The 27598-nt window shown below is 46.0% G+C and overlaps 2 protein-coding genes across 3 annotated transcripts in view; one reads left to right on the top strand and one right to left on the bottom strand.

Moving 5' to 3' along the window:
- LOC147626288 (NAD(P)-binding Rossmann-fold superfamily protein) overlaps positions 1–27598 on the bottom strand; it is a 54096-nt gene that overhangs the window by 15460 nt on the left and 11038 nt on the right. For both annotated transcript variants that reach the window (XM_086816443.1, XM_086816442.1), the window contains exon 8: positions 10304–10419. In XM_086816443.1, the coding sequence (XP_086672569.1) occupies positions 10304–10419 (116 nt within the window). The remainder of the gene's footprint in view (positions 1–10303; positions 10420–27598) is intronic.
- On the top strand, positions 22911–25016 carry LOC147626289 (uncharacterized). Its single transcript, XM_086816220.1, has one exon. It carries the CDS (start codon positions 23463–23465, stop codon positions 25014–25016), a length of 1554 nt encoding a protein of 517 aa, XP_086672346.1. The 5' UTR covers positions 22911–23462.

The following is a 27598-nucleotide window of genomic DNA, read 5'->3' as shown; positions in this document are numbered from 1 at the left end:
CGCCCCAGCGTGTCGCCATTTGCAGCACCGATCTTATTTGTCAAGAAGAAAGATGGGTCTTCTCGGTTGTGTGTCGATTATCGTGCACTCAACAAGCTGACTATCAAGAGCAGATTCCCGATGCCTCGAATTGACTATATTCTCGAGAGGCTGAATGGAGCTAAGGTGTTCTCTAAATTGGATTTAAAGAGTGGGTACCACCAGGTTCGGATTGTTGAGGGGGACATCCCCAAGACAGCTTTCCGTACAGAACGGGCCCACTATGAATTTGTGGTCATGCCATTTGGTTTGACGAACGCCCCAGCTACATTTAACCGCATGATGATGCGTATTTTCCGGGAGTTGATTGGAGTGTGTGTGTTCATATTTTTGGACGACATACTCATATTTTCAGCTACAGTTGAGCAGCATGACATTGATGTGGAGAAAGTCCTTAAGTTGCTGGAAAGCAACGAGCTCTATATCAATGAAAAGAAGTCAGAATTTTATCTGTTCCAGGTACATTACTTGGGATATATAATCAGTGCCGAAGGCATTCGACTTGATCCGGCTAAAGTAGCCGAGATTGTTAACTGGGAAGTACCTCAGACTGCTTATGACATTAGATCATTTGTGGGTATATGCCAGGCATATTCCACCCACATTGACAAGTTTTCTGATCTCTCGGCAGACCTCACCGATCTGCTAAAGGGAGTGAAAACAAGGAGGCAAAAGATTCGAATGACTCCACGAGCGTTGGAGGCATTCCAGAACCTCAAGGTGGCTTTATCAGAAGCGCCTTGTTTAGCCCTTGCCTCGTGGGACGAACCATTTCAGGTGATCACCGATGCGAGTAACATCGCAATTGGAGGTGTGTTGCAACAGAATGGTCATCCAGTAGCTTACATGTCTCGTAAGTTACTGCCCGCCGAAAAGAACTACTCAGTCTACGATCGTGAACTCCTAGCCGTTATACAGGCCTTGAAACATTGGAAACATTTCCTGTATGGCCGTGACTTCGAGGTTCGCACTGACCATCAGGCATTGCGCTGGATTCAGACGATGCCCAGTGCACAGTGGAGTGATCGACAGCACCGCTGGAGTCAGATATTCCAGCAGTTTGGTGGCATGATTGAGTACCTTCCAGGAAAGGCCAATCCAGTGGCCGATGCTTTGAGCAGGAAGGGACAAGTAGCTGCGATTCAGACCACTAGACTAGACCTTGTTGGTACAGGACTAGAAGACATGAAGCACACGTACGCGGATTCCGAGGAATTCGGTACGCAGTGGGAACAGGCATTGGATGCCACAGGACCATGCCATTTTCTGATACGCGATGGTTGGCTTTACTACAAAGGCCGACTTTGTGTCATGAAATCATTCCGGGCAGCTCTTCTCCATGATGCCCATGACGCCATTACAGGTGGTCATAGGGGCATGAATTCGACTCTGGAGAAATTAGAACGGCAATACTATTGGCCAAAGATGAGGCGTGATGTGTTTACATATGTACAACGCTGTGACATTTGTCAAAAGGTGAAAGCTCCTCGTGGAAAGAAGGTAGGGTTGTTACAGCCTTTGCCAATTCCTGAGGGTCCTTTCCAAGACATTTCGATGGACTTTGTCACAAATCTGCCTCCCAGTCCGAGTAAGCGTAATACACAGTGTTTGACTATTGTTGACAGGTTCAGCAAATTTGTGATGCTTATTCCTTGCAGGGCCAATGTGACCGCCGAGGATGTTGCCCAGCTATTCATTCGGCATTGGTACCCGATTGGTGGGATTCCTAGGACCATAGTGTCAGACCGAGATGCCAAGTTTACCAGTCATTTTTGGAGGGCATTGTTTGATAATTTTGGTACTAAGTTGAATTTTTCCAGTGCATTCCACCCACAGACAGATGGCCAGACAGAGATATACAACCAGTTGGCCTTTGATGTGCTGAAGTGTTATGTCCACGATCAGCAAGGTAAGTGGGAATCGTTTTTGCCTTTAGTTCAAGCTGTGTTGAATGACTCGTTTTCTTCAGCTATTGGCAGGACTCCATATGAGGCAGCGTTTGGAAGGCCTTTCCAGTCGTTGTTAACCAGGACCTCGTCTTCAGTACCGGAGGCGAACAGAGTGACGGAGTCTTACCAGGAGATCCTAGAGTCCGTCAAAGACAGATTGGCTAAAGCGCAAGAGGCCTACACTCGACAGGCCAATAAAGACCGAAGGGACATGAAGTTTTCGGAAGGAGATTGGGTATATCTTCGGATTATGAAGCAAAGATTAAAGCAGGTGGGCAAGCGATGCCCAAAGTTGTCTTTCAGGAGCTTCGGACCATTCCCCATCCGGAAAAAGATTAATGAGGTGTCTATGCAGTTAAAGCTACCTCCGAGTTGGACTATGCACGATGTATTTCATGTCAGTTGGTTAAAGCCATATGCAGGTCCACCCCCTTCAGAGGTCAAAGACGAAGCGGAACCAGACATCATTGATGAAGCAGAAGTAATGGTTCCAGAACAGATCCTTCTGCACCGTTTCAAGCATGGCTCCGGCCGAAGACTACGACAGTTCCTCACGAAGTTTCAGGACCGAGGAACTCATGAAGCGGTATGGCTCGACAAAGAATTTTTCGAAGATTATCCGGCTTTATTGACGGATTATTTGGAGGCTATGCAGCTTCCGTCAAGTTAAGCAGAAGGGGATGTCACGTGCATCCCGCACTTGGATGCCACGTAGCCATTCTGTACAGAAGGTGCAGGACCTGGGATGGTGAACTGGTCCCATGTGAGCCCAGTCCGGGACGAGTCAGCCAGGGATCCATCTCAGTCGTCCGAGGTCAGGTGTGCATTGTCCTGCACATGAGTCCGAGGTCAGGTGTGCATTGTCCTGCACATGAAGCAGTGCCAGTCCGCGCTGTGAGTCTCCCTCTGGAATGATGTCAGATGTGCTGTGTATCTGGTTTGCAACTGGATGCCAGACATCTGTAGGCATGTAGTTTGCATGTAGAGATGGGGCCAGCCCGTAGGGCTACCCCAGGGCAAGGATTTGCATTGGCATAATTAGCATGGGCATGGGGGAGGTATAGAACCACCCCCAAGGGGCCAGGAGGGCCCACATTGTGCCCACCAGCCATGGCTTGGGCTGGAAGGACAGTCGGCCAGGCCTAGGGCTGCTGGACAGGCAGCCGACAGGGGTAGAAGCCCTGCCCAGCCAGTCGGCCAGGTGTGGGGGGCAGTCCCCACACCCAAGCGCAGATGCCCAGCACCTTGGTGCTGTCCCAGAAGTACATGCGCAGGCTGGACAGCATGTATTATGGTGTGAATTCATTTATTGCACAAGACTCAGTCGTGGGACTTCATAAAGACAGCCGACTGCATGATATGAGGGGTATAAAAGCCCAAGTCATAATTCATTTCATCCATCTCACAATTCACCAAGAGCCTCAAGCATTCAAGGGCCAGGACAGCCAAGGGTTTGCTAAAGCTAAGGGGTGAAGGACTGAAGGTCAAGGGCAGGTTTTCCAGCCAAGAAAAGGTCAAGTACTTTTGTATTTGTTTCAGATTTACATCATTCTAATAAAGCAAATACACCATCCGTGGTGGGGGCCCTACAGAGGGTAATTGGGACCCAATACTGTGTCCTTCTCCATCTCCCCCTTCTCTCTCTATTTTCTGCACATCGTCTTTCAGTTTGTGCGTTAATTCCGTCGCGAAAAGAGTGCTGTTTTCTGAGTTTTGAAGTACCGATCCTTCTCCGAAGTTTCCGCATATTACATCTACATCGACATACCATTGTTTTCTAAATGCTGAATTTCATATGCATTGGCATGGAGCATTTGGCAATGGATGCCCGTGAAGCTATCTATTGAATTTCTCCAATAGTAATACAATTTACTCAAGGGAGGGGTCGGCCATTTTGGCTCATTGTGTGTCTCTTGTAAGCCCACCTCTCATCCAAGGTGTGTGGTCAGAGTACCAACACGGAGTGCAAGTGGTAAAGTGGACATGACGGGACTTATGTCTATGCCAAGGGTCATGTGGACCGATGTCTTGTTGGCAGGAGACTTATTTTGTCTCGCCCATTTACTTGGGACATGGATTATGATATCTGGACTTATGGGACTGTTTTGTCTCGCCCATTTACTTGGGACATGGATTATGATATCTGGACTTATGGGACTGTTTTGTCTCGCCCATTTACTTGGGACATGGATTATGATATCTGGACTTATGGGATTGTTTTGTCTCGCCCATTTACTTGGGACATGATTATGATATCTGGACTTATGGGACTGTTTTTGTCTCACCCATTTATCTTGGGACATGATTTTGATATTGGTATTATGGAGACTTATTTAGTCTCGCCCATTTCTTTGGGACATGGATTCTTCAGTTATATTGGATTTTTTGAGACTGTCTCGTCTCGCCCAATCGATGGGACATGATTATATCTTGAATATATGGCTTGAAGCTTAAAGTTGCGGACAACTTTTAAGAAGTTGGGGAGGATGTCACCGGCCTGGACATTTCCCAGTCTGAAAGGGGTCTGGTGGACTCCAGGATGTTTAAATATTTGGAAAGTACAAGCTTTGGGAATGGGGGATTATCCTAGAATACAAAGGACCACACTCCTAAAATTTAGGAGAGTTGCTATTTTTGGCCCGACTCCGATGGAAATTCTGTTCGCGTCATTACATCTGGAATTGAGCAGATACCAAGAGTTGGCAAAGTGCCTATGACAGAATGTCTACCAGTTGGGATATTTTTAGAGGTAAAGATTATGGAAGGACCCATCTCTTAGATTGGGACATGTGGCAAGAAAGTGGACCAAAGTGAGACAAGTGGCCTGACACTTGTTAGAAAAAGGATCAAAGTGAGACAAGTGGCCTCACACTTGTCACTTCAGCTATTGTGTGGCTCTCCACTTGTCATCGTAGCCTTCTCTTGCCATTTTAGCTCATGGGAGGCCCAAATCTATAAATTGGAGCCCTCTCTCTTCATTAATGGAGGCTCTCTTGCTGCACACTAGCCTCTACCACCGTTGAAGGTTTCTCTAATGATGGCTACTGTCTTTCTCTCTCTCTTGAAGGCTGCCCATGAAGAATACCGGCTGTTGGGGACTCTTTTGGAGGCTTCCATCGCGAAGAAATACTGAAGGCAAGGGTATTCAATCATTTATTATGATTTCTAGCCATTGTATGTGTTGTACCAGCATTTGTACTTGCTATACCTGCTGTACCAGCCACCGTACTGGCTGTACCAACCACTGTACTTGTTGTACCAGCTTTTGTACTTGCTATACTTGCTGTACCAGCCACTGTACTTGCTGTACCAGCTTCTGTACTTGCTGTACCTACTGTACCAGCCACCGTACTTGCTGTACCAGCTTCTGTACTTGCTATACCGATTGTACCAGCCACTGTACCTTCTGTACCAGCCATTGTACCGGCTGTACCAACCATTGTACCTGCTGTACCGGCTGAATGGAGAGTTGTACTTGCTGTACCCTTTCTATTGCATGAAGACCCGTGGTTTTTGGGGAAGAATCAGTACCCACACGGAGGTATATGGATCATATTGTTGGCTCGGCATTTCTACAGCCTATGTTCCGGCTCAGTTGCCTTGTGTTGGGCTGTGTTATGGCATTTGTATATGGATAATCCGGCATCTCCCGTGGGGAGAGTAAGGCCCTCAAAGCTTGTACATGATATTATTCTCCTTGGGTAATAAAATACTCCAAGGGGGGGGTTGGCCCATTCCGGCCTCTATGCGGTGTCACGTGTGCAAGCTCCATTTTCAGCATTTGTGGATGTTTTGTCCAGCTTTATGTTTTATGCAAAGTGATGATGGATATGTGTTAAGGCTGTGGCCATGTTTAAATGTTTTAATATGCATTGATGGTATCAACAAGTGTGTCAAAGGCCCTAGTCCCCCGGGCACCCCCCCGTCGCTGCGAGTTACAGTGACCGCCGAGGATGTTGCCCAGCTATTCATTTGACATTGGTACCCGATTGTGGCGGGATTCCTAGAACCATAGTGTCAGACCGAGATGCCAAGTTTACCAGTCATTTTTGGAGGGCATTGTTTGATAATTTTGGTACTAAGTTGAATTTTTCCAGTGCATTCCACCCACAAACTGAGATATACAACCAGTTGGCCTTTGATGTGCTGAAGTGTTATGTCCACAATCAGCAAGGTAAGTGGGAATCGCATTTGCCTTTAGTTCAAGTTGTTTTGAATGACTCTTTTTCTTCAGCTATTGGCAGGACTCCATATGAGGCAGCGTTTGGAAGACCTTTCCAGTCGTTGTTAACCAGGACTTCGTCTTCAGTACCAGAGGCGAACAGAGTGACGGAGTCTTACCAGGAGATCTTAGAGTCAGTAAAAGACAGATTGGCTAAAGCGCAAGAGGCCTACACTCGACAGGCCAATAAAGACCGAAGGGATATGAAGTTTTCGGAAGGAGATTGGGTTTATCTTCGGATAATGAAGCAAAGATTGAAGCAGGTGGACAACCGATGCCCAAAGTTGTCTTTCAAGAGCTTCGGACCTTTTCCCATCCGGAAAAAGATTAATGAGGTGTCTATGTAGTTAAAGCTACCTCCGACTTGGACTATGCACGATGTATTTCATGTTAGTTGGTTAAAGCCATATGCAGGTCCACCCCCTTCCGAGGTCAAAGACGAAGCGGAACCAGACATTGTGGATGAAGCAGAAGTAATGGTTCCAGAACAGATCCTTCTGCACCATTTCAAGCATGGCTCAGGCCGAAAACTATGACAGTTCCTCACGAAGTTTCGGGACCGAGGAACCCATGAAGCGGTATGGCTCAACAAAGAGTTCTTCGAAGACTATCCGGCGTTATTGACGGATTATTTGGAGGCTATATGCAGCTTCCGTCAAGTTAAGCAGAAGGGGATGTCACGTGCATCCCGCACTTGGATGCCACGTAGACATTTCTGTACATAAGGTGCAGGACCTGGGATGGTGAACTGGTCCCATGTGAGCCCTGTCCGGGACGAGTCAGCCAGGGATCCATCTCAGATGTCCGAGGTCAGGTGTGCATTGTCCTGCACAGGAGTCTAAGGTCAGGTGTGCACTGTCCTGCACATGAAACAGTGCAAGTCCGCGCTGTGAGTCTCCCTCGGGAGTGATGTCAGTTGTTCCGTATGTTTGGTCTACCACCAGATGTCAGACAGCTGTGTAGATGTAGGTCTGCAGAGCAGGTTTGGACACGGGGAAGGTTATGGGCCACCCCAGGGGGGCCAGGCAGCCCCAGGACTTGCCCACCAGCCCAAAGAGGGGCTAGGTAGGCTGTCGGCCAGCCCAAGAGGGCTTGGCCAAGCACCCGACTGGCTTTTGGGCCAGCCCAGCCAGTTGGCTAGCCCATAGGGCAGCCTGGACTACAGGCGGCCAGTGCCCAGGTGCAGCCCAACCAGTTGGCTAGCCCATAGGGCAGCCTGGACTGCAAGCGGCGAGTGCCGAGGTGCTGCCCAGTAGCCTGCGCTGGCCTGGACAGCAGCCCACAGAGGCGGCCAGGACAGTCTAGTGTGAAAACGTGGGATTTTCAGTATTAAATGATATTAGTGTGAAAACGTGGGATTTTCAGTATTAAAACAAGTCGTGGAGGGAAAGTGACCCAACCGACTGCTCCTGATGGGATAGTATAAATAGTGGAGGCCACAATCCCATTCACCATCTCATTATTCACCAAGAGCTCAAGCAAATCAAGGGCTAGACAAGCCAAGGGAATTGCTAAGCAAAGGGGTGGAGAACTGAAGGCCAAGGGCAGAGATTTCTCAGCCAAGAAAAGGTCCAAGATTGCTGTATTTTCTTTCAGATTTCTCATCATTCTAATAAAGCAAATACACCATCCGTGGTGGGGGCCCTACAGAGGGTAATTGGGACCCAATACTGTGTCCTCTCCACCTCTCCCTCTCTCTCTCTCTCTATTTTCTGCACTTCTCCTTTCAGTTTGTGCGTTAAATTCCGTCGCGAAAAGAGTGCTGAATTCTGAGTATTGAAGTTACCGATTCTTCTCTGAAGCTTCCGCATATTACAATGGCTCTAGCCACATCCCCAGACGGATTGGCTCAGGTGGTATCTGATGAAGGAGATTATGCTCACTTATTTTCAATTGTATAGATCAGAGATAAAGATCAGTGTATTAATCTCAGCGTATGGAGTATTTTAGGATATTGTGAATTTCATTCGATAGTACTCATCAAGAGCTTCACAATTATAACGAAGATGCCTACGATATTCCCAATATGTAGGGTTTTATTAATGTTTTATTTAAAGGACGTAAAAACAATTATCAGTGTAAATGCGACCTTTGTAATATATAGCTATGAAGAGATATGTACAATCAACCTGTCGATTGTAATTGACACATTTTACATTGAATGAATGACGCTTTTCTCTTCCTGATAAAATCTGAGATTCACTGGTATTTAGTTTAATTGCTGAATTTAATCGATCAAATTGGTATTAGAGAACAATTTATGGGGCTCTGGGAGATGAATGACGCTTTTCTCTGCCTGATAAAATCTGAGATTCACTGATATTCACATTTGTTCAATTGCTTAGTTTAATTGCTGAATTTAATCAATCAAGTTCGTATCAGAGAAAAATTTATAGGACCCAATGGGTCTATGAAACCAAAAGTGATACAAAGGGTTCCATGTGTACTAGGCCATGGAAAAGACTAATAAAACTTAAAATATCTCATACAAAAGGATAGATAGATCTTCGTGTGGAGACCGTCGCTATTGTACCTGATGCTAACCTTGGATTAGTTGACCTAATCTAGGGGTTAGGGGGCCCTAGGATTTGTATCTCTATCTCGACATGAAGACCTTCATGTGGAGATCGTGGCTAGGACCATGTTATGTACCTTATGCTAACCTTGAGTTAGTTGACCTAATCTAGGGGTTAGGGAGGCTTGGAATTAGGGATGCAAGCTGAATCTAGAAGTTAAGGCTCATATATTGATAATCCCATGAGTTACGGCTATTTATAGCTTTAGGATCCACTATATAGGTGGGGGATTGGCTTGCTGAAGGCCTTAGCAGGTCGGCCGTGGTGGTATGCAACACTAGAGTTGATTGGCATGGGTCTCCGAGGACTAGAGCCTTAGCCCCTAATCTCGGGGGTGGCCTACAGATGTAGGCCTACAGTTGGGTGGTTGGGTGGTCAAATTTTGCTTGCTACATTAAATTAGGACTAATCATGACGACATTGAGCTCAAGCATGACTAATCTTCTGCTGTAGCGGCCCAATAGACATACCTATGGTGTGCGAGCATGAGCTTGATGACATGATTCATGGAAACTTCACAATCTTCTAAAGCTTCTGGCACTAGAGGAACTCTGCTTTTCTCAACCCGTATTCTTCCCTCGGTCCTTGCCCATGGCCTTGTAATAACCCAGTGGATTATGATTCAGTATTTTGACACAAATTTTTGGTTTCTTAGAAGCATCCAACATGAAGAGAGAAAGGGCATGCTGGGGTCTGGAGATGCTCAGAAAAGAGCAGGCCAGTACCCAAATCTTAAGCTGAGAGCAAAAAAAAAATCATCCAGTTGGATCAAAGCTGTTAGGGCAGTCGTGGACATAAATAGCAAGCTGACAGCAGCTATGAATAGACCGACCAGCACTACATGAGTCCTATAAATAGAAGGGTCATAATTCCGTCATAATTGTCTCTCTCTCTTGGAGATTGGTCTTAGATAATCTTATTGGCCAAGCATGCTTGTAACCTTTTCATGTACATAATACACGTATTGAAAAGCAGTCTTTCTCTCTCTCTCTCTCTCTCTATTTGCGTTTTGCATCAGGATGTTCCTACAGGGTGCTTAAGGGCTGTGATTAAGGCAAAAAGGCTTCCGCTATGTCACACCACTTCACAGGTTAATATGGTTTTAGCTGCCCGCGGCCTACCATAAGGTGCTTTGCCATTTTACCTGCATGTAAAGGATGCCCAATTCTAGTAAGACGATGCTCTACTTTATAAAACAGCCTTACCCTAATGCTAAATAGGGAAGTCACTAACTTTGTGTACATACTTTCTTACTGCTAGAACTATTGGCCAGGGACTATTTTTAAGTTTTGTCCAGCCTAGGGTGAAAGCTATTTGTTTGTATATAAGTCAAGTTTGACATTAAGCAATACACATTCATTCCCTTGCAATAGAATACTTGTAAGCATACTTAATTAGTTTTACTGAAAGTTACAACTTGCAAAACTTCCAATGTCTTTGCTAAGTTCACAAAAGATGCATATAGAAAGCATTCAAGGTACATGACACAGCCATTGCACACATGACAAGGTTATTACCTTGTTTTGCCATCGCCAATCACGGGGACAAAGGGAAGATTCTTTGCCTGCTGTGCCCATATGTTTAACAAACGATCTTCCGTCCCCACCAAGGGACCAGCCCTTAAGACAGTCGCCTACACAATCAGCTAACAAATAAAATGAGAACAACAAAACTTGACCAATCATCAACTCAAATTTCCAGTGCTCCTATCATCTTGTTTGTACATTCAAATCAGGAAAATTTCAACAGGGGAAAAGGAAAAGGAGGAGGTGGGTTGCAGAGGAGCATAAAAGAACGGAGTTCCTAACGTCTACAAAAGAGAACAAGGGTATGCAACCCTGCTCTTAAATCAAAAAGTGCAATGTTTAAACAAAAAAAGAACAAAAAAAACAGAACAAACTAAACAAACTAAAAAACTACATGCAGAAGATAAACACTCAAAAGAAAAAAAAAACAGCCAGCAATGTAGAGTGATTTAATAGCGCAATGTCAAGATGGCCATGCTCATTCAAATGCACATGGCTTCACACGAGGTCTTGTAATATCTGGAGGAGGTGATGGGTAAGACTACCTATTGTGCAACATCAATACATCTGGAACCCCTCCAGCAGGGACAATTCTTAGTGTAGCAGGATGCTGTCTCTTAATCATGGCCACCCACCTGGCTCTGTCTGCATGTCGTTATCTGGCTTTCCATCGGTGTCTCGTCCAAGGTCTCGGTCTTTTGGTCTTGACTCTCAATCACTCCAACTATTAGCATTGATCTTGACCTGTGGATGTTTATGGGGCTGTGGTCAAGAAAGTCTTCAGGGGGCACACTCACATAGCATCTTAAATTGTCCTCAGGTAAACATTGTTCTAGACTATAGAGTGATGTCGTCTGCTCTGTGCCATTGAAACAAGGAGTGATTTTCATGGGCGTCCATTGTTCTAGAGGCATTGGGCATCTGTTATTCTAGAGTATCTTGAGATGTCCTCGTGCATCTGCTGCACACTAGATTGGCATGTTCTGCTAGCACTGTGTCATTAGGAAAGAAAGTGATGGGTCCAAATGGCAGTTTTCTAAAAGTATGGAAAATCTTTTGGAACTTGGAATCTATCCCTGTGGTTAGGGTCCACATGGATAGTTTGTGCTACATAGAACTAGAGGTGGTCTTTGTAAATTTATTTTGATGCATTATAGGTACTTTCCATATAATTGTTCTTTGAATTGCACTGACGGACTGCCAATGTAGCCATATTTGGTAGTGATGTGTGTGAACACACTAGGACCAGCCGGGGTGCTTTTTCCCTCTTTAGGAGGTTTTTTTCCCCGTGCTAGTATACACCCATCTTGCGGTATACTTATCATCCCTGTACAACACACGTTCATTATCTATTTATTATCTCATTGTGTGCTCCCTTGAGCTTCTCCATTGTGTGTGTGTACGCATTCTTGCAACCCTATTTCCAACATTGGTATCATAGCATATGCTCCTCGCCCCTATGCTACTGCCTACCCTTCACCCTAAGTCGCCCATCTTCTTGAATCGGATCAAGGAGCCTTTTGGGATAAGATAGAGGACCGTGAACTTTGAAGTACTTTGTATTGAAAATTTTGCGGTCCAATTTTCGTTCCAGGCATGTTTTGGGGGCCGTTTGCACGGTTTTGCAGACATCTTCGAGGATTGGATTGCGCTGTTCTCCATCGGATTTTGGAGTAGTTTTGTCAGATCTACTAGAGACGGGTGTGCAAATACACGAGAAAGCATCAACAGACGCTCACCACACTAGATCTTGTCTATGGGCTTCACTTCAGCGACATCGATCTGTGCATCTTACGAGTAAAATTTCTACTCACTATACTCTGCATTTCTTTCATACACCTTGTAGGTCTCCAGTGTTAGCGACCTTATTAGCAGCCATCTTGGTTGCATCAAAGAGCACTCAGCACTTTGCAGGTTGCGTGATTACTTGCTTGGGTATTATCAAAAATGGTAGACTGATGTCTTTCTGATGTTATTCGCTGAGGATAAGCTTGATGGGATCAACTACCCGTTATGGTCCTATATGATGCGATATGTATTGGTAGCCAAAGGACTCTGGAATGTTGTGGTCGGTATTGAGAAACGTCCTAGTTCCTCTTATAAACATGATGCAAAAGGCACATGTGCAGACATGGACTCAGTTTCACATGGTGCATTACCACAACATGGCATATCTCCTACGCAAGAACAAACAGAGTGGAATGAAAGAGATGCAAGCACATGCGTTGCTTGCTTTGTCAGTTAAGAGGAGTATTATCATTCCTCACATTCGGTCATGCAAGATTGCTAAACATGCTCGAGATACACTTGTGTCATTGTACCAAGTACGTAATGAAGCACGTGTTGCTTATATATGCAAGCAGTTACAGTCAAAGCATATGAGTGAGGGAGACTCCATGGACAGTTTCCTTACAAAAATCAAGGATTTTAAGGAGCAGTTGGCTAATGTTGATAAAATATATATCCTGACAGTTCATTGGTGCCTACTGTCTTGAATGCGTTGCCGGACTCATATCAAGGTTTTGCTGCTACCATCAGACTCATGGTGAAAGGAAATCCAAATGCCTTGAAGTTTTTGAGTTGGTTTCCGTGCTCTTGCAAGAAGAGTAATCTAGACAAAACAGATCTGTCATGTGTACAAGAGATCAGGCTTTTGCTGCCAGTCAACAAAGAGGGCCGAGGCAAAGGTAAATTCTTTCCTCAGGATAGTTACAAGCTGAAATCAGAGTCATCGGGCAAGCTTATAGACAAGGAAGGCGACACGCCAAAGAAAAAGAGCAAATGCAACTATTGCAGGAAACCTGGTCACTACATTAATGAGTGTAGGAAACGACTGGAGAAGGAGAAAAAAAAAGACTCAGGTATGGCTGTAGCTGATGATCAGCATCCAATATAGAAAACAAAGAATCTGCTACTATGCACATGATGATTAGGCTTTCATTGTGCAGTGCAGTTATGACCCTTCGCATATGGATGTATGCATGGCTGTTACAGATATACATGTTTGGTATTTTGACAGTGGTGCTAGTAAGCACATTACTTCTCATCGCAGTTTGTTCTTATCACTTGAATCTGCTCCACAAGGAAACACTGCAACATGTGTAAACAACTCCTCATATCATGTAAAAGGAGCTGGTAAAATTATTCTCACTGCTGCAAATGATGGAATAATCACTCTTTCAGATGTATTATATGTACCAGGGATCAAGAAGAACTTGTTATCTGTCTCTGCCATTACTAAGGTTGGCTGATTTGTTAAGTTTGTGGATGACAGATGTATTGTTTATCCCATGCTCTTGCATATGGGATAATCCACCACAACTTCTAGCCATGCGATAACCCGAGAGTAGCTACGAGAATTGCCACCTCCAATACCCTCCTTCAATTCGAGCACCTCGAGTCAAAGTCACGTAGCAGCAGCACTCACACCACCCTAGGGCACTGAGCAACATCGGTGGCTGGGCTCCCACATGACAAGGTGCCACCACAGCCTATATATGGCTCTTCGACTTCCCATGCTCTTGCAGGTGGGATAATGCACCACAACACAGTCACCCAGCAGCAGCACGCACACCACCCTAGGGCACTGAGCAACGTCGATGGCTGGCTCCTATCTTCTAGCCGTTGCTCCTCCCCAAAAACCCAGCCGAAGGAGATATCTATGACAAGGTGCCACCACACCCTATATATGGCTCTTCGACTTTCCATGCTCTTGCATATGGGATAATCCACCACAACTTCTAGTCATGCGATAATCTGAGAGTAGCTACGAGAATTGCCACCTTCAATAGTTTCTGCCACAAAGGCAATGGGTGATGCTAAGTTGTGGTATGCACGCTTTGGTCACTTGAACTTTGGCAGTTTGTTGCATTTGCATAAACATGACATGGTGTTTGAGCCATCTTGGAGCCCCTATCAAACATGTTTGTGAGGGCTGTATTCTTGGAAAAATGCAACGGGCATCATTTCCGAAATGTGGTTCAATTAGTGCTGCCCAAAAATTGCAGCTTCTACACAATGATGTATGTGGTCCTATGAGGACACCATCTATTGGGGGCTACCACTATTTTGTCACGTTCATTGATGATTTTTCAAAACATACGCGGGTATATCCATTGAACAAAAATCGAAGGTTTTTATGTGCTTTAGGTACTTTGTTGCTATGGTTCAAAATGCTTCTACATGTAAGATTAGTACCCTGCGTACTGATCGAGGACGGGAGTATATGTCTAAGGAGTTTCATATATACATGGCTGATAATGGGATAAAACACCAATGTACTGTGCCCTATACATCTCAACAAAACGGCGTAGTTGAATGTTAAAACAGGTCTCTCGTGGAGATGGCACGTTGTATGGTCAAAAGTCAAGAGTTACCTCATGGTTTCTGGCTAGAAGCAATCATGTGTGCAACATATGTTTTGAATAGGTGTCTTACAAAGGCTTTGCATACAATTACGCCTTTTGAAGCTTGGAATGGCAGGTGATGGGTTGATCCATGGGTGAAGTGTGTGCTCGCCATGGTTCCCCCATCTAGAGATGTACCTGGACGACTGTCAACCATGAGACTTAATGCCGGTGCTTGAGGTAGTGGTGCATATTCCTGCTAGTTTTGTCTACTAAATGCAAAAACAATGTGTATATATATTATATGTTTTGTGCATGGACATAGGGCTAAAGGTCCACCGTGGCGAAGCTCCTTCACGTGAAAACTCCAACATGCTACTTTCTTCAACTCTTTTCATGTAGCTTAGGTGAGGTGATCCATGTGTTGATTCATCAAATAGATTGTGTCCATATTGAAGGGTGTATCAAGGTTGTTCTGAAGTTTCCTTGGAATGTGACATCTTGTCCATTGGGTGGCGGGTATGTGAGTTATTGTTTATGCAAGGACAAGAAGCTCTAGGCTTGAGGGTTAAACTATGGATGGAGTGGGTAATCTCATGGAGGATGATTGTAATGGATTGACAGGAGAGTCCGATGGATTGATGGGAGGGTATGATGGATTGACAAGAGGGTTTTGGGCGGGGATGTAGAGTCGGGCCAGGTGGAGCGGTGGGTGGGGTGGCTTTCAGGATCGCTCATGTTGGGGTTGGGCGCCTCCAGGGTGTGGTCTGGAGTCGCCTAAGCTCCAGTAAGAGTGTGCCTCATTGACTTGCGGATCTTCTTCTTTGGAAGGCTAGTTCCCGCCTTGTTTTTCCTTTTAAGGAAAACATGGTTGGTTTCTGCCTTGTTGTCCTTCTAAGGAAAATAGGGTTGGTTCCTGCCCTGTTTTCCTTTTGATGAATCTTTAAGGTCATCCTTTTCACTTGTAAGCTTGTGACTTTGGAAAAAGCCAAAGGCCTCCTATGCCTTGTCAATGGAGATGTCTTCCAGGTAAGCCACATGGATGGTGTGAATGGTGGCATCTTTGGGGGTGAGGGCTTACTTGAGGTAAGTGTAGACTATTTTGTATAGTTAAAGGATGGCACCCTGCACATTGTATTGGTTTTTGGGTGTCATGTGCACAGTGTGTATCTACCATGTGCTATACGCATGCAAGACTAGCTTCGAGGCTTGGGGAAGCTTGGAACTAGGCAGGCTGATTGACGAGCTGAGTTAGGGAAATACTAACGGGCGGGCACCCAAGTATGGACGGGCGGGCGGCCAAGTGTGGACGCCCGATGACCGGCCAAGAGCCTATAAAAGGGTGGCCAAGGTTAGTTATTCAATTATAGAGAGTCTCGCGAGTTAATCCCCACGGATCCCCTCGTGATCGATCTTGGTTCGAAACTCGAATCCTGCAAACAAACGAACAAACAAACAAGCAAGGGGGTGCAGGCCTGACTCACCTCCCAACCATGATAGCCGTGGGCAAGCCCACAGTCTTGGCTGTCCCCACCGAGCCACGAGCTGAGCTAACTAGGTTGACGTACCGACCAATCTCATCCTCGCGACGTCCCATACCGCCACGAAGCTGCCCTCGCGGGCCTCGAGATTGTTGCCGGCCTCGGCTGCATAAAGCAGGTGCACGTCTGCACTAGATCCAGGCTCCAAGACCATAGAGCTCTCACAAACTCGCGAGACTCTCTATCTTACAATAACTAACCTTGGCCACCCTTTTATAGGCTCTTGGCCGGTCATCGGGCGTCCACACTTGGCCGCCCGCCCGTCCATACTTGGGTGCCCGCCCGTTAGTATATCCCTAACTCAGCTCGTCAATCAGCCTGCCTAGTTCCAAGCTTCCCCATGCCTCGAAACTAGTCTTGCATGCGTATAGCACACGGTAGATACCCACTGTGCACATGACATACTCCCCTTCCTCTAAGAGCTCACTCCTGAGCTCACTAAAAAGCCAGGGTAATCTCTCTGAAGAGAAGTCAATGTCTCCCATGTAGCGTGCTCCTCAACACGATCCTTCCACTTGATCTTGTATTCCGTGATAAGCGTATGACGCAATCGTCGTTCACGAAATCCAAAATCTTTTCAGGTTCGTGCGGAACAAATGTCATGTCCTGGACATCTATGATTTCTTGAGGAGTAACTAACTGATCTGCTCCACCCAGTACTTCCTTAAGTCTACTGACATGAAATACAGGATGAACTTTCACATGAGAAGGCAAATCTAATTCATATGCAACTGAACCAATCCGTCGTGTAACACGAAATGGTCTACAGTATCTAGGGAATAATTTCGGAGATCTACCTGTCCGTAAAGTCTCGGAATCTTTCGGAACTCACAAATACACCATCGTTCCTTCAGAGAACTCTCTAGGTGAACGATGTCTATTAGAATAAAATCTGTCTCGGTCTTGAGCACTTCTAATAGATTCCTTCGCAACTTGTAACATTTCCTGCATATCTTGCAAAAAATTACGTGCTGCATCATGCTGAAGTCCTGAGAATCCTACTGTAACAGGTGATCTAGGTTGAAAACCATACATAAGCATGAAAGGACTAAACCCTGTACTCGTATGCTTAGTACTGTTATATGCAAATTCTAACATAGGAAGATAATCCTCCCATGAACTCTCTCTTTTGGATACATATGCTCGAAGCATATCCTCCAAAATCTGATTCACTCTTTCAGTCTGGCCATCAGATTGAGGATGATCTGAGGAACTCATATTCAAAGTTGTTTCCAACTTCTCAAAAACAAGTTTCCAAAAATCACTCGTAAACTTAGAGTCCCTATCACTGACTATGTCCTGCGGTAACCCGTACAGTCTAAACAATTGCTCGATAAACTGCCGAGCTAATTGCGTAGCTGTAATAGTCTTCCGGGTCGGTAAAAATCTAGCCATTTTTGTCAAGCGATCTACCACAACCCAAATAGAATCGTGGCCTTGATGTGTTCTTGGCAATCCGGTTATAAAATCCATGGAAATACTTTCCCATTTATTACCTGGGATTTGCAAAGGATGCAACAACCCAGCCTGTCTAAAGCGTTCAGCTTTATTTGCCTGACAAATCTGACACTTGAGAACATAATCTTCTACATACCCTTTCATCTTCGGCCAATAAAAAGTGTGTTTCACTAATGATAGTGTCCTGTGTACCCCAGGGTGTCCAGCAGAAGGGGCGTCGTGACACTCCCTCAGAATCTTGGACCTAATGTCCGGGATCTGTGGTACACAAATTTTGTCATTACGGAATAGTAAACCATTCCGAATCATCCACTGACCTCCTGCAGCCTGAATGGTAGACTGCGCAGTCACCGAGTCTTGGTCAATCAATGAGCTCCCGTCCTGGATCTTCTGCCAAAATGGACCAAAATAACTATCAGTCCTGCAAAGCCCTCTCAATGACTGAAATAAGTCGGTAGAAATCTCGGTGAACGACAAAGTATTCACCTCTCTAATCCGACTAAGCGCATCTGCAATATTATTCATGGACCCTTTCCGATAACGGATCTCAAAATCAAAATCTTGCATTAACTCTACCCAACGAGCTTTCCTTCCTCTCAAATCATCCGCATCACACACATACTTGATTGACTGATGATCAGTCAATACCACAAACTTGGAGCCATATAAATAATGTCTCCAAACCTTGAGAGCATGAATCACAGCATAAAGCTCCTTCTCAAGGGTTGGCCAACGAGATTGAGTGTCGTCTAGCTTTTTACTTTCAAAAGCAACCGGTCTACCATCTTGAAATAAAGCAGCCCCGATAGCATAGTCACTGGCATCAATTTCAAGAACATAAGGCCGACTAGGATCAGGCAATGCTAAGATAGGTGCTTCCTTGACTTTATCTTTCAAAAGTCTGAAGGCCATATCCAAATCGTTATTCCAAGTGATAGGCTGATTGGACTTACGTCCACGACCTTTCAATAAGTCAGTCATCGGTAGTGTGAGCTGAGAGTACTTCCGTACAGATTTCCGAAGAAAAACAACAAAACCGAGAAAAGAACGAAGTTGTTTCACTGTTCGTGGTATAGGCCAGTCCAAAACCCTCTGAACTCGGTCATAGTCAATGCTCAATCCATCTCTAGTGATCTTGTGTCCCAAGTAAATGATGTCGGTCATAAAGAACTCACATTTACTCAATTTAGCATATAGTCGATTCTGTCTCAAAATAGATAAGACAATCGTGAGGTGTCTGACATGATCCTCAAGAGTACGACTATAAATCAAAATATCATCCAGGAACACCACCACAAATTTCCCCAAATGTTCACAAAAAAGATCGTTCATCATTTGCTGGAAAGTGGCTGGAGCATTGGTTAACCCAAAAGGTAATACAAGAAACTCGTAATGGCCATACCTAATCCGAAAGGCGGTTCTTTCGACATGTCTTTCATGAATACGTATCTGGTGATAACCAATACGTAAATCTATCTTCGTAAAATATTTCGCTCCTGCTAACCGGTCAATCAGGTCATCGGATCTAGGGAGAGGATAACGATTCTTAATTGTCAGCTTGTTCAATCTTTTATAATCTATACACATTCTCCAAGTATTGTCCTTCTTTCTCCTAAGCAACACAGGTGCACCCCAAGGTGATTTACTTGGACGGATCTGGCCCATCCTCAAATAACCTTGGAGTTGTTTAGCCAACTCATCTTCCTCAGCTTGGCTCATTCTATAAGGTGGAATACTCACAGGATGAGCACCAGGGATCAAGTCAATACGATGATCTACTGCCCGTTCAGGTGGTAAACCCGATGGCAATTCCTTAGGAAATACATCTTGAAACGAATCAAGTATCTTCTGTAATTCTTTGCTTTCAAACACACTTAATTCATTCACATCCATGGAAGGGATGAGAAAAGAAGAAAGTGGAATCAATACACAATGGAAAGCGGTGTACAAAGAAGAATCCATTATATTTCCAAAATCAATTGTATTTACAAGAGGTCCCTGAGAGGGATGAATACAATCACCTAAAATACTATACTTGGTGTCCCTATGCTGAAAAGAAAAAATATGACTAGACCAATCTATCTGGACGTCAAGAGTCTTAAACCACTCAATCCCTAATAACAAGTCTACATTTTCCAGATGCATAACATAGCATTCCAGAGTATCTTTGTAGTCCTGAATCTGGATTGGAAGCATCTCCACCTTGCGATCCCAAACTTGTCTGCCCGCAGGTAGACGTACCTCATAGGTATGGTCGCTGAGTGTCGTATCAAGACTCAATTTCTGCACAAGTTTGTAGTTAACAAAGTTATGCGAACTGCCAAGGTCTAAAAGAATGTGAACCTTATGGCCATTCACTTCTCCATAAACTCGGAGAAGATCATGCAGGCCAAATACCTTAGAATTGAACAGACAATCAAAACAAGTACTAGGGCGAGAAAGTACAGTAATTGACGTACCTGTCAAAGACAACTGGTTAGCTGCCTTTGGCTTGGGTCCTGCGTTTGACTTGGTACCCTTTTGCTTCGGACACTCATTATGCATGTGTCCTTTTTCTTCGCAGATAAAACAACGTCCTTCCTTCTTGAGCTTCAAAGCCCGAAGGAGTCGTTTCTTCTTCGCTGGTGTCGAACTTGAATTCTTCGAAGGTTGGTCCGAAGACTTGCCTTCAGTCGTGTTAGCCATAGGTGCGGAGAACTTTCTTTTATGCTTGTTACCCTGCTCGGTAACAGGTTTCGACTTGGAAGAGACCATCGTATCATCATAGATACGAGCTGAATGAATGGCCTCGTCCAATGTTTTACATTTGTTATTTTTAACCTGTAATCGGTACGAGTCGGGTAAACCAGCTACGAAAAACCCCAAAAGAGTAGTGGGATCCATCTTTGTAGCTTTCATCTGCAAGTCACGAAACTTCTGGAGGTAGACCTCATAAGTGAGGTGCTGCGAGGTCATGGTCAAAGCTGAAAACCGGGCAACAACATCATAATCATCCTCTTTCTTGAGGAATTCTTTCTTGAAGACGTCTTCAAATTGTGCCCAAGTCGTTGGCTTTGGGTTCAGTTCCTTCCACCAAAGCAAAGCTTTGCCGGACAAGAAACCTGCCGCTAACCGGATCTTCTTTCCATCATCATATGGATGAAACTGAAAGTGAACTTGCCACTTATGTAGCCAAGTGTCCACGATCTCCTTGGTTCGCTGCTTTTGCTCGCCCCTGAACGGTTCCGGAGTAATATTGGGGCCTAAAGCTGAAGCCAAGGTATCCATTCCCAAGAAAGTAGAGAGGGTAGTGGTCAAGAGAGCGATGGAGTTCTGCAAAGCCTGCATCTGGGCTACGATTTGTGCCTGACGTTCCGTCGAAGAAGCTTCGAGAGCTACTTTGAACTCCTGGAAATCTGATTTTGACACAAAATCGTCAAAAAGATCGGCATCGGTTCCTTCCGTAGCCGGCAAGCCTTCGCGTTCCACGAGGGGCTCCAACTCTGATTCTTGGGTCGACATCGTGAAGAGGGTACGTGGAGAGAAAATTCGATCTTTGCACAATGAAAGTGCGAGCGAACTCGAGAGCTTGAGAGCTTGAAAACTTGAGAACTCGAGAGATGTGTGGCAAGAAGCCCACTAGAGGGGGTTTATAAAGGTTTCCCAAAAGCCAAAAAAAATCTCGAAAAGCTATGCTTAGCTTTTGCTTTAGCTTTTGTGTGTTTTTTTTTTCGTGAATAAATATATATAGAGAGAGAGCCACGAGCTGAGCTAACTAGGTTGACGTACCGACCAATCTCCTCCTCGTGACGTCCCATACCGCCACGAAGCTGCCCTCGCGGGCCTCGAGATTGCTGCCGGCCTCGGCTGCATAAAGCAAGTGCACGTCTGCACTAGATCCAGGCTCCAAGACCATAGAGCTCTCACAAACTCGCGAGACTCTCTATATACAATAACTAACATTGGCCACCCTTTTATAGGCTCTTGGCCGGTCATCGGGCGTCCACACTTGGCCGCCCGCCCGTCCATACTTGGGTGCCCGCCCATTAGTGTTGGGGTAAAGGCGTATGTGCCTTGCCCGGCCGGGTGAGTCACGGGCGCCCGCCCACTGTACCCTATACATATAGTGATATACTGTATAGGGGGAGCTACCACTTTGGAGTCTCCCCACCCACGTGCTGTGTGTTCTTCCTCTTCTCTCCCTCTCTCCTCGCGTGTGCATGCTTCCCCCGATCCTTTCAACTGGTATCAGAGCTTGGTGCCGCGTGCGCGTGTGTGCGCTTGCGGGTGTGCGTGAGCGGTGCGTGGTTGCGACGGCGACGGAGGAGCTCGAAGCTGAGCTTCGAGCGCTGTAGTACGGTTGCGATGTCAGATCTGCGAGCCGGGAGCCATTGTGGTGCTTGCGGCACCTCCGGCGCGTGAACGCAATCTATGGCGAGGAGAAGATAAGGTTGAGTTGCTGCAGAGAGCTTCAGCTCTTGTTGTAGAGATTGGAAGACTAGGAGTGCACCGATTGCAGGAGTTGCTGCAGAGTGACAATGTGTGCGCAGGAGATGCAGCAGAAGGTCATGTAAGCTTGGCGTGTAAGCTGGATTGGAGCGACTGTAAGCTGGAACGTCATTGTTTCACGGGCTGCTGCAAAACATATTCAGCTGCGCTGGAGAGTGCTCAGGCGTTTTGCAAGGCGAGATTGACCAGTGGACACGTATATTAAGTGTGGTGCTGTAGCAAAAATGCTCAGAGTGTGGGCTGTTTTTGGTAAGCAAGCAGCGTCTTAATTGCATAGCAGCAAGGTAGACAGGGGCAGCAGATCCGATACGCTGGGCATAGCGTCCCTTCTTGAGGTAGCGAGCCAGGCGACCTACAGGAATTGAAGCCCTGTTTTCACAGTCTTGGACACGGACTTTTTTTTTGGTTTCCCTCTGCCGCCTTTGCCTGCTCCCTTAGAATCCATTGACCTCTTTTGCCTGCCGTTGTGCTGAAAATCGTGCTGGGGCTGCCGCCTCTTGAATGTGCCGACTGCAGGGCTTTGACGCAGTGTGCAGGTTTTTAAACCTTGAAGGATAAGGTTTAATTTAAGCTTAATATTAAGCTTTTTTTAAGGGGCTGTTCCCACAGCAGCAGGCAAAATCGTGGTGAGCATCAAGATTCTCCATTGTATGGAACTTATGGTATGCCAACCTGACAAGCTCTGTCAACTGTGACTCAGAACTCCACTCAAGGTAATGCGTGATCTCCGGGGAACTGGCCACCTCCCCCCTGAACTTTGTTGATTGCGAGCTGTGTTTGCTCGGCCAGGTGGAGTACAGGATTTAGTGGTCGAGTGTGACTCCCACATTGATAGTCATTTGCAGAACACTTTGCAGAGTTTATGTATGCATTGAGTGCGGTTTGATGCGTATTGGATGCTCATGGTTTTGAGATTTACAGGCAGTTGTTGGTTATTGGGTATATAGCCGTTTTACTGCCAGAACTCTGGTGAAATTTTTCCCAGATTTTTATGCGCATTGGTTGTTGCGATCCAGGTTGCGATTGAGATAGCACTCAACTTTTACATGCTGGATATCTCTGCAGGTGGGAGATTTGTGTGTGTATGCCTCGATATCGCACACGTGAGCTTGGCAATTAGCTCATAGGTGAGCTTGGCGATTAGCTCACAGGTTTGCAGTGTTTTGAGACAGGGTGCAGCTCATGTATAGTCACTGCGGGAGCATGTTTGCTCAGTGATTCCGGACGAGGCATTCCCGGATTGTTGCATATGTGAGCATCGCATTGATGCATTGATCAGGTTTGATTGGCATAGTGGTTGAGTGATCTCCCACTTTGATGCATATGCGGTTTTTCATTGATATGACATCCATTATGTGTGACGGTTCCGAGTCAAGAGTGACGACTCGTGAGAGACGACGGTCTCGTAGTTGCCGATACATGCGTTGTTGGCATTGTGGTCACACAGGGCACATTAGGCGTCGCTGTTTTAGACGTATGAGACAGCAACAGAGATGTATGCATGATGCAAAGACGGCTTTGACACAGACTAGAGAGGTGGCCGAGTATGCCAGTGACGGTGATGTCACGTTTACCTCTAGTGTTCCTCTTGCTTACATGTCTGGTAAAGGTGACACTTCTTCTCGATGGTTACTAGATGATGATGCAGTCTTCCACATCACATCATGTCGTGAGTGGTTTAGCAGCTTCTCTAGTGGGAGAATCGGATGTGTACACCTGGCTGACGGATCAGCCTATGACATTGCAGGTGCAGGAGATGTATGCTTGTTGTTGCCCAGTGGTGTATCCTTTATGCTACGTCATGTACGTTACGTGCCTGGACTGAGACAGAGCTTGATCTCAGTGAGACAGCTACAGGATAGTGGTTGTCGCGTAGTGCTTAGAGAGCACTCTTTTCAGATGCATTGCGGATCGCTAGTGATTGCGAGAGGAGCCCGGAGTGGCTTGGTCTATCCATTGCATGTATCTGATGTACGAGACGAGATAGTCTCGATTGCGACACTGCAGCCATGTATAGAGCGAGAGACGAGACGTGTCTCTTTTGCAGTTGTGCTGCAGGATGCTCAGACATCAGTTGAGCAGGTAGATCTAGCTGTGCAGGATATGTCTTCGTATAAGCATGTAGAGCGGGAGTGCTCTAGTGAGACACAGCAGATTATCCCTCCTATGATGGAGATGCCTCCTATGATGGAGATGAGTGACATGGAGTTCTTTGACATGCTCCTGTCAGACGAGTCACAGGACGCTCAGACATTGGTCGAGCAGGTTGAGCCAGTTGTGCAGGTGCAGTCTATAGACAGTCAGGTAGAGCAGGTTAGCTCTAGTGAGCCACAGTTGGAGACTGTGCAGACGTCTTCGCATAGACAGGTAGAGCGGGAGTGCTCTAGTGAGTCACAGCGGGGCAAGTCATCGGGTATGATGGCGGAGATGACTGATTTAGATGCTGAGGATACAGTAGTGATGCAGTCATTTCTTGATATGCTTATGCCAGAGCTTGATGCGGACATACAGGATTCAGGGCGACAGGGAGATACTCTTGGTATGCATGTGATATGCAGAGGGCACGAGGAGACACTCCAGGTTTCGGAGTTAAAGTGTGACACGCATTACCTTGAGTGGAGTTCTGAGTCACAGTTGACAGAGCTTGTCAGGTTGGCAGAGATTGCCAGGGTCGCATCAGCGTTCGGTGCCCTCATGTACGAGATGTTGATCTCGAGGCCCGACATAGCAGCTACAGTGGGAGCATTTGCAGTGGGAGTTGTTAGTCGTACGGTGACTGACACTGGCATTGAGCATGGGGGAGTATTACGAGATACCTGCAGGATGTGCGTGCATGCTCTAGCAGGGATACACACGTATGGTTATCACTAGAGCGGATACAGATGCATGCATATAGCTCGAGAGCGAGCGTGGGCGTTGGTTGAGAGTCAGTCATATCTCTCATCCATTGTACATACACTAGTTGCAGGCTAGTAGGCTTTCACTTATCGGCACATTGGCCTTTAGGTGGGAGGTTGTTGGGGTAAAGGCGTATGTGCCTTGCCCGGCCGGGTGAGTCACGGGCGCCCGCCCACTGTACCCTATACATATAGTGATATACTGTATAGGGGGAGCTACCACTTTGGAGTCTCCCCACCCACGTGCTGTGTGTTCTTCCTCTTCTCTCCCTCTCTCCTCGCGTGTGCATGCTTCCCCCGATCCTTTCAATTAGTATTTCCCTAACTCAGCTCGTCAATCAGCCTGCCTAGTTCCAAGCTTCCCCAAGCCTCGAAACTAGCCTTGCATGCGTATAGCACACGGTAGATACCCACTGTGCACATGACATACTCCCCTTCCTCTAAGAGCTCACTCCTGAGCTCACTAAAAAGCCAGGGTAATCTCTCTGAAGAGCAGTCAATGTCTCCCATGTAGCGTCCTCCTCAACACGATCCTTCCACTTGATCTTGTATTCCGTGATAAGCTGTCATGGTTGGGAGGTGAGTCAGGCCTGCACCCCCTTGCTTGTTTGTTTGTTCGTTTGTTTGCAGGTTTCGAGTTTCGAACCAAGATCGATCACGAGGGGATCCGTGGGGATTTGACATTGGGCATGTGATAAGGCTGGTGGTAGGTGGACTTTACTGCTCGGTAAACAAGGTCTTCATGGCTAGCATGGTTGAGTGAAGTAGATCTCGATTGATGAAGAAGTTGATGTCAGGTGTACCAAAAGTTTAAGGAAGTGATGATCGTCTTGTCCTCGGTAAAGAGTATAGAATTTACAAACATGTGACACCATGTGGCAAGTTTGGACACAATCGGATGGAATTTAATGGAGTATAGAAGTGTGGTGTCCAAGAAGGAGATGGCTTTGTTGAAGAAGAAAAGGGTGTGCCAAGGCCATATAGTGTTAATGTGGGCTAGATGGTGTGGAAGGGCACGGTTGAGATAGGGTCATATTAAAGAATATTAAATTGAAGCAAGTAAAAGGCTAGGGTATGGTTGATGTGAGGGTAAGGGTTTTAGCGGGGGACCAACTCATGGTTGGTGAGGTATCGAGATCAGTGGCCCATGAGAGTGTCAAGTCAAGGGTAGGACTAGGGGGAGTCGGGCAGTTCGGGGGAGTTTGGACATGTGTGGACGGCCAGGGATAGTTAGCCTGCTAGGGTTCCTATATCCGCGGTTGGGTGGAGAGTTGCCCTATGATGGCATTGTTATGTTGCAGAGGAAATACATAGATGCATTTTTGAAGAGATTCAATCTTAAGGACTGTAAAGCTGTGGCTACACCTATGGAGCCAGATTTACGACTAAGTCTTGAAGATGCAAGTGACTCTTTTGATGCTAACTTGTATCAAGAAGCTGTTTGATGCCTTATCTTTTTGTGTAACACCAGGCTTGACATTCAGTATGTGGTCTAAATATTGAGCAGATTTATGCATAGCCCAGGAACAAAGCATTGGCAATCTCGTCAAACAGGTGTTCCGTTACCTAAAGGGCACTAAGCACTTTGGGTTATTTTAGTAAATCACACCTGCATGCATTTACAGACTGAGACTGGGCTAGATGTTAGGACACACGAGTGTCCTCGAGTGGTTTTTGCTTTCGCCTTGGTGATTCATGTATATCATGGCTCAGTAAGAAGCAATCCACTTTGGCCACTTCTAGCTATGAAGCTGAGTACAAGGCAACGTTTAGAGCTATAGTTGAGTGTGTTTGGCACAGGCACCTTATTGCTGATTTGGATATTGGCGAGTCCTCAATCACTACCATCTTCACTGACAGTCAGAGTGCTATGGCAGTTGCGAGGAATCCAGTTTTTCATACTCGCACAAAGCATATTGAGGTGCACTATCATTATGTCAGGGAGAGATGCTCTGCAAGGGAAATCAACTTGGCTTATGTGCCAACATAAGACAAGTTGGTAGATTTGTTCACAAAGGTTCTTCCACGAGAGAAGTTTGAAGCTTTTCGCAAAGCGTTAAACTTACTTCCCTTTGTGGACTAGTCTGGGCTCCCTATCACAGTCCAAAGAGCATGGCACATCTCTGTACTTCTAGTGCCAGCTCACTCTTTGTTCACATCATCACTCCCAGGGGGGGTTCATAGCCATATTCGGCGGTAGTGATGTGTAGGACCAGTCGGGGCACTATTTCTCTCTTTAGGAGGTTTTTTTTTTTCTCGTGCTAGTTTTACACCCATCTTGGGTTATACTTATCATCTTTGTACAGCACACATTCATTATCGATCTATCATCTCATTGTGTGCTCCCTTGAGCTTCTTCACTCTGTGTGTGTGTGCACATGACCCGCCCAGGGCGCGGGGGGGGGGGGGGGGGGAGGGGGTGTCCCTAGGTTCAAGCCTCTTCAAGGCTATACCCGAAGGCGTCAAACTGTCTACAGATGGGTCTCTAGAGTCTAGACCGCCTACAGGCGGGGAAAAAACTTCACTGATGCAGGATCTCTGTCCGGAAAATAAAAA

This window comes from Cibotium barometz, chromosome 22 (genome assembly GCF_041138505.1).
Source record: "Cibotium barometz isolate CiBa-2024 chromosome 22, ASM4113850v1, whole genome shotgun sequence".
NCBI classification, from domain to species: domain Eukaryota; kingdom Viridiplantae; phylum Streptophyta; class Polypodiopsida; order Cyatheales; family Cibotiaceae; genus Cibotium; species Cibotium barometz.
The sequence above is the reverse complement of the archived record's forward strand: the minus strand, read 5'-3'. Positions and strand labels throughout refer to the sequence as shown.